Here is a 12,946-nt window from a genome sequence, read left to right on the forward strand (position 1 = left end):
CCTGTTTAACCACGAGATGGAAGAGCCACAGGCAACAGCAACAGTCTGCAGTGACAGCACACCAGGAAAAGTGCATCAGGTCAGCATCCCTGGCTGGATTCTGATTCTTGCTGTAAACCTGTAAATTCCCCTCTCTGCTCAACTGGTGAAAGTCTCTGGGGCCCTGCCAGAGCCGTCAAGATAACATCAGCGAGGAAAGGCGCCCTGTGGTTATGAGACAAAGCCCAGGAGAACAGAGCAAGACCTTGATACTCACCCTCTGAGCATCCTTGGGCAAGGTATTTAATCTCTTTGGCCCTCATGTCCATTCTCCCACCTCATAACCCCAGATAACTGGTTTTTTTCCCTGTTGCCGAAGGCTGGTGTGATGTTAATTTAAGAGAGCTGTGTGGCGATACTAGACACTGTGGCAAAAAGCTCCACCGAAAGGCTGTAAATGTAAGATGCATTTGTAACACAGACAGAAGCCATGTTCCCATCACTGGCTAAACACATGGATTGTCAGCATCTCTTTGTGTGATCTCATGTCTAGGTATCATGCTATATTGAGCCCTGATGAGAACACATCACGCTGATAACGGGCAGAGAAATCCCCAGCCCTTTAAATCCCTCCCTCCAACCATAACACTCAGTCTTTAGGTGGGGAACTACAAAACAGTGCAGCTAAGGGGAACTTGCAGAGGAAAAAAGATTCACTAATGACTGACCCATCCCAACGTGCTACAGTGCCAAGATTTCAGCAGGGCTTAAAGGAGAAAGGAATGTTCAAACAGATGAGAAAATAGCCACTTTTATTAGCTGGGGGAAAGCGAGACAGGAATAGAGAAGTCATAACTCAGAAGATGAAACAGCCCCAACACACAAAGAACCTCTTCCCTGAGCACAAGCTATTTGACTTCTCTGTGTTGCTGTCCAGCACACTGGGTGTTGAGTGCTATGACATATTCGATGCCAGGCAGAAGCACCACTCAACTACTACTCTTTTACACTAGATATGGGGTATCAGGACTCCCATAAAAGACAGACGGGAATTGGTAAGTAGTCAGAAGAGCCAGCAGAGATGAGTTGGCACCACCTCCTAACTTCAAGTGGGGGACACATCATCCCCTCATTTGCAAGGCTTAACCCTAGACTCACGCACTGCTTTGGGCTTTATGTTCCAGGTACAGGGCAAAAACCCCATCACCCCAAGATTTATCTAATCACCTCATTATCAAGGGGAGAGAAAGGTGCTTTGCACAGCGAGGAAGGGAAGGCAGAGAGCCTAATAATTGCTTGGCACGGTCTGAGAAATCTCCCCTCCTCCTCATGGAGACATAGGAAGGAATAAAAGACCCAGGTTTACAGCTGCCTGTGCACATCTGTAATTAAGTTGCAACCTCACAAAAGCCCATACCAAGAGCCTCAGCAGACAGACAATAAGGAAACAGAGGAACTGTCCCCAGATGACTGTTATATCCTGTAAGGCCAGCAAAGACCAGGCCAGAGAAACTTTTAAAGACAAAAAACCCCTCTGTCTTCCTCCAGAAAACTGGAATGATGTTATTCACTCTTTAAACATGAGAAACTTGTGAATCTTGCTAAATACGTCACTGAATGACGAAAAGGCAGGAGAGGAGCATCTGGAAGAAACAAGAGAGAAAGTGTCCAGCAAAGGAAAGAGAATAAAATCCTTCCTTCCTCTCTTCAGTTTCCTTCCACCTCCATCTGCAGAGCCACTCCCAGCGTGCTGCTCCCCTTCCCCGTCCCACTCAGGAGCCGCAGTGGTCTGCAGGGGTGCTGGTGCTGCCCAACCCTCCACCTCAGAGGAAATCTGAATGATTCAGACCAGTCTCCTTTTCTGGCCCCTTGACTCTCAACTCTTTGCTTTGCTCAAGCGTATCAGAAAAGATTCAAGGCAAATCTTTTTCCACATCATGAAAAAAACCCAAACAGGTGAATGCAGCATAGGTGATTAGCCTGAAATCCTCTCTGTTGTTTCCAGCTCTGTCTTCTGCTCTGCCACATGATACTAACTCACCACAGAAGTCCCACCTAGCTTACATGCAACACACCTTCAACACACTCTATTTGTGACTTCCACACACCATGCATGATCGATGGCTTTGCGAGCTCTGAAGATACCATCCACCGAACTCCACAATCACTAACAAGAAGATGGTAGAGTAACAGAGACTATACTACAGCAAAAAAAAACCCCAAGACAAGTATACTGAACTAAGCTTTGAGGATGCTCAAAGCAGCTGAGATCCTGTGGACAGCTCCAAGACACAAACAGAAGGGGAACAGAAGTGTACACAAACTGTTCTGTTTCTATATAACATCCCATTCATCTCCCAAGCGTTACTGATAAGATCATAAGAATGCTCAAGTTTCACCAGCTGATTTCATCAGATTGACTTTGCTACAATATGCAAACCATGATTCTGGATGTGGAGACTCTCAAACATTCAGGTGTGAAAGGACCAAGTGACAACAGTAAGAAAAGGAGTGAGTATCTGACACCGTTTTTCATTTTCATTCCAAAATTCTAATACTATGTTTCACTGACACATCTGCTTCATTACAGAACTGAATCACAAGCTGATCTCCAAGCCAAAAACTCCTACATGCCAGAGTAGTGGTACATATACATGCATGGTTTCTTGGATATCATTTGATGGCTCAGAAGATGACTCTGCTAGTCTTTTTACCTAAATGGTGAGCGAGCTTGTTCTTAGAGATGTCTCCTTCAACTTGGTTGGCACTGCTGTTTGTTCCTTTGTCTTGAGCTGCGTGAAATGCTGGTGCAATGCTGCGCAGCAAGCGTAGTGACCTTTAACCACCTCGCAGCATCTGCAGCAACCAAAGGCTCCCCAATCGCTCCAGCTGAGGGAGAAGGAGTATAAAGTTCTGACGCACAGTCCCAGAACTCATGGTGTGTCTTTGGAGGAGACAGGAGTAGGCTGTTTCATTTATCAGAAAACATTTCAACATGGATCGCACTATCAATCTGCCTGACAGCATCTCCAACAGCTCTCTGAAATTGTGCCAGCAACAGAACTGGGTTACCTCTGGGCCAAGGCTGCTGCAACACCTGCTTTTTCTACTTATAGTGTTGGATGGACCATCTGCAGCCAACGCAACCCTGTTTAGGTTGGTTTTTCTGTTGTTGTTTTTTGTGGACTGGGGGCAAGAAATTCATCAGCAATCCTCCACTGCTCTCGACAAGTCAACAGATGGCCTAGGTATTCTGTTATCAGCTGATGCAAACGCTAGCTTGAGAAGATCAAGGAAAATTATTACCCAGTCAGACTGAGCATCAAGCGCTGTTCCAGAACAGTCAGAGCAGTCTTCACGCCGAGACATGCTAAAGAGTAAAGCCCACCTCACCCCTACTGAAGTCAACTGTATTTCAGCTACACAGAAAGAGACAAAACCCCACAGTTTCACTTTCACTACCATCCCTTGGTCTTCATCCCATGGCGAGAGGATGAAAGCACCGCTGGGAGGCTGAGAACCTCCCAGGATTCTTGCTTCTGTCAGGCTCTTTCCCAGCCTAAAGGACAGAATATATTTCAATTAGAGAGAGCTGATCATTTTTTGATGCATACCAGAGAGCACAGACGTTTTCCAGCTCCATGTGCAAGCCCTATTAGCTCGCTCAAAGATGGAGCAAAGGCTCTGTGCTGCAGCCGTGGTGGAACAGGACAGTAATAAAGGGCATCGCTGCATGCAGTTAACAATCAGATGGATTTTACAACTATAAAACTTTAATTTCGTAACAGGACTTTTTTATAACACCACAATGTGGTAAGCAGGACTCATCTGTGTCCCTGAACTGCCTTAATGAAGAGTGATGGTGATGTTTCCTTTCACAGCAGCCATGTCTCTTGTTCTAATTTTTGGATCCGTTTGCAGTCCAGTCCATGAATACATGCTCTTACCTGAGCTCCAGTCTGGCTTTCTAGAGCAGACTGCCCAAACCAAGTGAAATTCCCAGTGGGCAGAATTCCAAACTTGCATTTTGACTAATTAAGTGATATTAGGAAAGCTGTAAATGGCACACAAAAACTGGCAGGCAAACTGCTTCTAATGATTAGACAATTGCTGTGCAGGGAGACCCAGCTGCAGCCTTGATTCGCAAGCCGTCAATAGAAGCATTAGTCTTTCCAAAATTGTCAATGCCACGACGTTCAAAAGTGGAATCAAGGATACGAGGTAGGAGAGAAGGTAAAAGGCTACCAGCTTTCACCCAAAGGAGCCTGCTGCCCTAGCCGTACAAGGGAAGACACACAGGGTTACAAGGTATATTTCTCAGCAGGAGTCTAATTCTGTCTGACCACTAAATGCTGAAGAATGAATCAGCACAATAATCTTGCAGCCAAAACCTTAAGGGCATGATAATATCCATATTCAGTGCAATAGCAGTGTAATAATGATGTAAATCAATCCCCTCAAACAGAAGCACTCTGGACACCTTTTCTTGATCCCATTTGAGTTAAGGGTTGGACTTAAACTCTGAAGCATGAGGGGATTTTCACCTTAATTTTTATACTCACTTTTTGCACATCCTGTAGCAACTGTAAATATACTTGACGCTCATATGTAAATTCAATCTTTCTGAGCACCTCTGGCATCAGAGATATCCTGTAGCAATGAATTCCACAGAATGTATCAAACTTAAAGACTGAGCTCATTGTAATGGCTTGAATTCACAAACAAGGCAAATTAAGTTGCAACTCCTCATTACAGTGAAACCCTCTGGGGACATACACCAGTATTCCAGAGTTCAAAGGGAGAAAACAGACCAGTCGTCACCACAGAATCCCATAAAACCCCACTGATCCAAAACGCAAAAGATTGAGCAGCACAGGGATGCTTGGTGGAATGGCAATAGGTCTTTGGCATCTGTATTGTGAAAGAGTCAAAAGACATGTCTATCTGGCATGTCAGCTACTTCCTGTGCATGCTGCTTCTCCGCAGTGAGCGAAAGACAGCTAATCCCTCAATGGAAGTGGGATCAGCTTCCTTGCATCCACCCTTCAGTAAAAGCACGAGCCCAGACACTTACTAAGCTGATGTACTGTAATTTAATATACAGTATCTGGTTCACGTGCTCATCTCTTACCTAAACACAGCATTTAACCTGCAAAAATATCACGAGCAATTCTTTTTCCATCTTCAGATTGGATTTTGCAAGAACACCTACAGCTAAGGGGACAGTTGGTTTGCACAAAGAGGCTTAAAAAATACATAAAAGTTTTACGTGTGCATTCAGAAGGAGAGGGCTGCTTCCACATTTCAGCACTGAACCATCACACACCTGGCTGCTCCCTCTTCCTGTCTCACCTTCCCCAAGCAGGCTCTCTAAGGAGGTGCTAAGCACAAAAGGAGACTTAAAAAGAAATGAAAAGTTTTCTTTGTCCTCTTAAGGAAACATTTAATGATCGCCTTTACCCCACTTTCAACCTGGACTGCCTGTTCTTTATTCTCTGGGCAGGTGCTGAGAGATGAGGCTTTAGTGAGCAGACTGATTAAAACCAAGTATCGGATGTTTGGAGACAATGTGTAATACGACAACCAACACTCAGGGTATCATGTGAGAAATATAATTAAAAAGACTGCTCTGTGGCTATGCTGTTATAATTTCAAGCTCTGCATTTTACAATTAAAACCCGTTTGTCTTCTAAATGGCAGGCTAAATTTTGCTTTCTGCTTTGTCAGTGTGAAATCAAAAGCAATTCTCTGTAAGTTAACAGCGCTATCTTGAATTTATGGTAGTGGAGACTGAATTTGAATCTATATTCACTTTCTCTAAACTATCCTATAAATACTAATGTATCTTCTCTCTTTGTTTTTTTTTTAAGCACACACAGAGAAAGTTGATTAGAAACAAGTTTCACAGGCAAGAACAATTGTTGCATGTTACAACTTTGGCTATTTCTGCAGGGTCTTAACTTTCCAGATGCTCCCGGATTTGAAATCTGGAGCTTGAGCCGTGACGAACCTGTGCAAAGTCTGCCCACTTTCCCTGAGCTGCAATTATATGATCCATGTGCAAATGAGCTTTCAAATCACTCTCAGACCATTTGTTCTAACACCTCCACATCCCCCAACCCCACGCGTCCTGTGCATAAACTACCTACTGTATCTTGAGCTTGTCTGTACTATAACAGGATGAAGACTTGGGGAGGAGGAACGCCATCTAAAAGAGGTTCGTAACAAGGGAAAAAGTGGCTCTAACAGAGTAGCAACATCATAGGAACAGAGAGGGGCATTGTTGCAGGCCAAGTAATCCTATGACACGCTACTGTCAGTCATAGCTTGACACCCTGCTGGGGCAGCAAGACATCAAAGCCCACCCCATACCATCTTACATGCTCTTTATCGGCTAATCAGGCTATTCTTCCTGAAATAAAGCTCTGTTAAATCCCCTGCTCACAGGGGCATTCCCATCCTGTTGCCCATCTGCTGGTGAGGGTCAGCTGAAGCAGGAGGCAGATCAGTGGCCTGTCCCTGGTGGCTTCTCAAAGCAGGACAATGTGGTCTCCAACTTTTTATTTTAAAATCCCTTCCCCTTGCATTTTTTTTTCCCCGCAAGATATGTACATGTGCAAGAGATGTCACCAGCCCTGGAACAATTATGTGGATTAGTGCTTCAATTGCACGGCTAGTGTTTGCTAATGGAGTTTGCAGCAACAACTACGTGGAAAGAGTCACAACTGATACTGATAAAAGATTTTCCTCCTTTGAATTATCACAGCGATTTTACTGGCAAGCCAGAGGTTCATATCCTGCCATTGTGCTAGGGAAGACAGTGAGCCCTTAAGGTTGTAATCTCAAAAGGGAGGATTATCTATGCTGTGGAACCAACTCAAAGTAGTAAGGATCGGACGGATGTACTGAGCACCGTCAGTTCCATTTCAAGCAAAGAAGAGTATTCAGGGCTCTGCTCCTCCAGAAACATCAGGGAGTCTCAAATTCCTTACACAGGAATAGCCCTGTCCGCACACCAAAGAGGACAGAGCTGTAACTCTAGGTTTGCTACAGACTCTTCCTGGGAGATTTTGCAGAAATGCTTTTGCCAGAACTACTTAAATCTACAGGCAGCAGAGCACAAGTTTGCAGAAGGATCATTTCTACCAACAGAACTGCCTTTTTATTTGGGCTTGTACCTATTTAACTACGGTCGGTCATATAATTAATAACCAAAAAAAATACACTGCAGTCCTCCCCTTTCCTTCGGGTACTAAGCTAATGTCTTCTTAGGGAGAAGAAAGAGTAGTCCAAGCTGCAGGTGACCATTCTGAGAGGATGGACACAATTTGTCTCATGGCAAATCTGACAACCAGGAAACTGCTGGTGGAACTGCAGGAGAAAGTCTACAAAAGACTGCCTGTCTAGTGTAGAAAAGGTGATAAAAAAGGCCAGACGAGGCCACAGGTCTTTAAAGACAGTAAGACACACACTTTGCTCCTGATGCAGTTATAAAAGCAAAGTGAGGGTGATGTAGTCAAAAAAGACAAGGCAGGAAGATTATTTCTGCGTAGCAGATTGGACTAGGTGCAAGAAAGAAGAAATGGTATTGTTAAGGCCAGGGACAAAGAGACTATCCAGTGAGCTAAATCAGCACTCACACAGCCTTGCTCATAATGAGCAGGACAGACAACTTCAAATTTGAGAAGTGAAAATACTAATTTCTCTTCTCTTTCCTTGATGCTTTTATCATCCCATGCCCTACACCAACAGCAAGTACTTATGAGCACAGTTGTATCTGTGGGAGCCTTTCCCTACACAGGGAGGAGGACAAAGAGTTGCTACTGCAGTTGATCCTGAGTCAGGGATCATAGCTGTCTGTAGGACCATGCGACTGGAAGTCGGGATGTGAATGGAAAAAAACTGGCAGCTTCTACTATGGAGGTGCTTGGCCATGACAACAGGACTGCTGCTGGAGCTCTAGCAACCAAGACCTGTGCAAGAAAGAGAACCACTCCAATATATGGGAAGTCTCATGCTTCACTCTGGAATGCTGCCCATACCCTTCCTCAGCCTTCAAGGTAGCTCTCGAGTGAAGTATAAATAAATAAAAATTAGGCTGTTTCTGCTCATAAAACTTATAGAAGATGGTGTTTTCAAGTGCTCAGAAAAATGGAAAAGCTGCAGCAAAACCCAGGCTAGTCTATGTAAGTGCATCTCCACACTTAACAGCTTCCTTCAAAAAAAGAGCACCTTTATCAGAAGTCAAACTACAAAGTGAGCTGCTTGTTTTTATTTTGCTTGTTGTTTTTTTCTTAAGCTGAATTCCCACTCAAATATTCAACCAAGTTGGTTTAATAAATGTAATTTTTAGGCTCTCTAAAGCCATTAGAAAAAGGGGAATGAAACAACAGCTCAGAGAGCAATGCAACCTAAGCCAGTGGCTCAGATACAATCACACATGACCTGCCCATGTCACGGGGGTTGGACTAGATGATCTTTGAAGGTCCCTTCCAACCCAAACCATTCTATGATCCTATGATTTCTGAAGCAAGCACAACAACCTTGAGGAGCAAAGCACACCATAGCTTGTCATGTGGTGTTCCTCAGCTCAGGAACATCAAGTTGGCCTACCTTTTTGGTCTTGGTTTGGTTTTCCTCTTTGAGCCAGCAGCTGGAACAGCAGTCAGGTTCTGGGGGGCATCTCTCAGGCCAAAGCTTTTGGCCACATGACCCAGGTGGAGAGATTTGATATGGAAGATGTGCTTGAGGTTCCTGGGATAGGTGGTATAGGCACAAAGGAAAGACTGCAGTGCTGAGGGGGGAAAAAAAAAAAGTGAATTCTGTTTGCTACTGCATTTTTATATATATACACTTAAAAGATTTATCTGTTCCAGCTAAAAGGACATTGGTCTTGTCCTTTGGGACACCTTCTGGTCAGCAGCTGGTAGAAAAGGTTGGTATGTTAAAAATCTGTGAAGGTTGTATAGTACTAGTACAATCCCAAAAGGCGAAGGTAGGTGGTGGAGAAGCGTTAGGAACTGAAACAAAGCTACATTAAGTTGTATTAGGTTTGCCTCTTGCAAGGATGCCCCTTCTGCCAGAAAGGGTGATGTTTGCAGCACATCTCACAATAAGAGTCACTGACATGGTAGCAGATAAGGGGAGAGAGGGAATAGAGACACAGGGATGAAGAGAGGGAAAGAGAAGCAAAGGGAAAGGTGGCATAGGAAGGCTCCTCTGATATTACAGTCCCAGTAGTCCATGCATTTTTCACCAGTTACTAGCTAGTCCCCTATAAATATCTGAGAGCCGGATGGATTTCCTGACTCATCGTCACACTGAGAACAGAGCTCACCTTCTCAAAAGGGAAAAATAATAGAATAGTGTGCAAATTTCTCTTCACATCTTTATATTCCTGTAATGCCCTTCCCTCAGGGCTCATTGCTCTAAAGACAATCATCCACTAATATGAACACTACCACTGCTCCTCCACGTACCCGGAACGTTAACTACACCCAGGCTGTCCTCTCTGCTATGGGGAATAGAGGGACTTTTAGTAAGGAAACTCTACAGCTCAGAAAATGCCTCCCTTCAATCCCCTGCTGCTCCTCTGCTTGCTAAACCTCCTGTGCCTCCCCAAGCCCTGACTCCAACCACCACCTACATCTTTCTCTCCCTCCCAGCCCTGACAGCAGCAAGCTCTAAACTCTAACCTCTCCTGCCCTTGCCTGTTGAGCCACCGGACCAGCAAGTTTGCCCACAGCTTATGTCTAATCTCTTGGCAGCAGCCAGAGATTGGAGTTTATGAACAGTAATAAAAATGTCATTTTAGCAGATCAGCTCCTGGAAGGACCCAGGGAATCCATCAAAGCTCTGTTTACTGAGTAAAGCGAACTCCTTTTCCCAATCGATGAGAAGAAAAGATTGAGTTTTTTGCACCTTCATCCCAATTTTACAACGCTACTCTTTTAGAGGCATCTGAGCAACAAGAGACCCGTGTTTTCCCAAAAAGAGAATGCTAAATTCCAACTACCCCGCCTTGGTGTCTCATCTGAAGGCCATCCCTCTGAGGGCTTATAAACAAGCTCAAATGCTCTCAAAAACCCTGTTCTGGTGCTTTTTTTCCATAAAGTTATTGGTCAAATTAATCTGCTATGAAAAAGGTGTAACTCTTCAAAAGGAACAATATGAACTTACTCCCGCTCCAAATTTGGTCCCGTTGGAGGTAATATAGCTGTCTTTTTCACAGCATTTGAAATGGTTGATACTAAAGATCCCGTTACTATGAAGGCTGAGCTCACCTTCCACAGTTCTTCAGATAGGAAAGGCTGCTGGTACTAACTCCCCAGAGCAGAGTTTGAGAATCAAAGTGTCAAAGGCCCCCGGGCTCTTCCCAAAGTCCTGACAGACAACTACTAGATCCAGTCCTGAGTCAGAGCACGCAAAACGAGGGAGAACTGCAAGACACTAATCCAAAGCTGAATTAACAGTCCTGCCGTACCAGGAGGTCGAAACCTCGGCTCGTGCAACTGTCGTACCTCTGAGGAGCTCAGAGCTGCTAATGTTCATTACAGCACCCATAAGATCTAAACGAAGACCTTTGTGGGTGAGATTCCTTTTTTAAATCTCTACTATCAGGTCTTTAGACCTCTCAGTGCTGCCAGAGTCATGTTTTCCAGCTTTTATGTGCAGTTACTACAGATACTAAAAGCATTTTTTTTTTTTTTTTTGAAGTTGCAATTCTTTTATAATTTTGTGATCCAAGACACAGAGCTTTATGAAAACAACTCAAAAAGACTGGTAACAGTGCTGGTCAGGCCATAATTCACATAGAGGTTACCTCATCTTAACACCACAGGAGCAAAATGCCTGAGCTGTTACAGTTTTTGCCACACCAACATGAGTCTAAGGCAATGTATACTGGCCTGTGGGGGGGATTCAGATTTACACTCAGGTAAGAGAGTGGATTTAGATTGGTCCTTGGCACCTGTGCACCCCCACTTTTCTATAGGAAATGTAATTGTGGAAAGTCAAAGAAAAAAAAGAGCATTACACATGATGGAGGTTAGATGGGTTGGTTTGTTGGTTTATTAAAGAGGGGACAAGAGGGTAATGAGATATGAAAGTGAGACAGGTGACACAACCTGTTCACCATGCTCTCAGCTGGCAGCCGGTTCCCAGCGCTGGCCCCACAGCGCAGCCTCAGCCGCACGGCTGGATAAACCTGCGGAGGCATTTTGCCAGCGTACCGAGCATGTGGGAACAGGAAGGAAGAATGCACCAAAACCGCCACGGATTCAAGCATCGTGCCATAGCAGTGGGCTCCTATGGCTCTGCTGTCCCTCTCGACACATGGGTGCTGAGGACAGAAAGGATGAGGCAAAATGTTCAACTATGGGCTACAAAATGGGGAAAAATAGAGGAGAAAAACAGGGTTTGCTTCCTTACCCTTTCTATAACCCCAGTGGCACGAAGGATCAGAGTCTCCTGAGCTCCACCTGTCCCCACAGCTCCAAAATGGAGTACCTGTCACCTTGAGACCCTTCGGACAAGAGTCCTCCATTTCCCAAAAGGGACTCCACACTTCACAAGATTCGTCTTTCAGGTAGCAGGGCCCAGCCATATCCCTCCTCCCACCCACCTTGCTGCTGATCAGTCAATCAAGTTTGAAGGGCAGCACCTTCACTGAACCATTTGATTTGAGTTTGGAAAACACGGGACCGAGAGGCAGAAGGGGTGAGTGGGCAGGGAGCCACTCGCCTTTTGAAAGCAGGCTGCAGTCAAAACACTGCTTATTAACATTGACTAGGTCAGAAAATGGGGAAAAAGAGAAAAAGAGAGAGAAACAAATGCATCTCTGGCACAGTTTCCAATTGATTGTCTGCCATGAAAGCAAAAGCCAGCTGCCATGTTAATTATTCATGATGCCTGGCGCAGAGGGGAGGAAGAGGGGGCTTATGGAAGCCACTCAGCAGTGGAAAATTTGCATATGTAGATAGCAGAGGAGGAAAAAGAGGTGGAGTGCTCCTGTATAAGATAAATGGGATGCATAACATTCCAGCATTTCCCCATATATTTTCTGTACTTTTTGTCTGCGGCTAAAAAAGTTATTAATGCTGAGGTCAGCAACAAGTGTGTGCGGTGCGTGTGTGTGTGTGCACACAGTGACATACGTTGTACAGAGAGAGCCCACAGAGGTTTTCTAAGTGTGACCAGAGCCATTCAGTTGCTCTCCCTGTCACAGTCATTTCAGGTTAGAAGTTCACATGCGGTATAAGGAATCCCAGGGGAGCAACAAGAAGCTCATCCATGCAGAATCAAGGATTTGATCATATTAGTCACATGCTTTGAGACTGTGGACTCAAAAAGTGCAGCTATAAAAGTAATTACATCAGCCAAGTAGCACAACACACCTGAAAATGCGTGCAAGCAAGCCACATGTAGAGCAAGCCTCTAACACTTTCACTGTAGGAGAAAGGTGTTTTGAAACCCTGAGAAAAAAAAAAAAAAATCAGCACTGCAATTGTCAGAGGCGGGGGTGAGAATCAGTACAGTGACATGCAGTGGCAGGGGGCAGAGCAAAGAGTGAAACAGTAGGATTTCAAATACCTCGGCCATCAATACAGCCATGCATCATTAAAAGCATGCAGAATAATTTGGGGTGAGCACGTAGTTAATAGTACCGGCTCTAGTCATTCTGCTATGTCATCACCTAATACGTTAGTAAAACATTCAGAAAAACCCAGCACCTTTGACCTCTCGAACAACCACTTCTCATGATTCCAAACAATTTTAATGCTGAACTTCACTTCTATCTTGAGAACAGCCTTCCCTTATCCAGTTTCTATGACGACACTGTACAGCTCAAAGGCCAATTTCCCCATTTGGTTTTGGACCCCTTAGTATGTGATTTATGTAGTTTAGCACATACGGTACACTTGTGCCACACTTGTACGTACACACATACTGCAAGGGCATATAACGT

The 12,946-nt window shown here is 44.6% G+C and overlaps 1 protein-coding gene across 1 annotated transcript in view; it reads right to left on the minus strand.

The window, feature by feature from the left end:
* DDX31 (DEAD-box helicase 31) overlaps window positions 1-12,946 on the minus strand; it is a 50,899-nt gene that overhangs the window by 2,519 nt on the left and 35,434 nt on the right. Inside the window, 1 exon segment of the mRNA XM_059829049.1 lies at window positions 8,593-8,773. Coding sequence (XP_059685032.1) covers window positions 8,593-8,773 — 181 coding nt within the window.

This window comes from Gavia stellata, chromosome 24 (genome assembly GCF_030936135.1).
Source record: "Gavia stellata isolate bGavSte3 chromosome 24, bGavSte3.hap2, whole genome shotgun sequence".
Taxonomy (NCBI): Eukaryota; Metazoa; Chordata; class Aves; order Gaviiformes; family Gaviidae; genus Gavia; species Gavia stellata.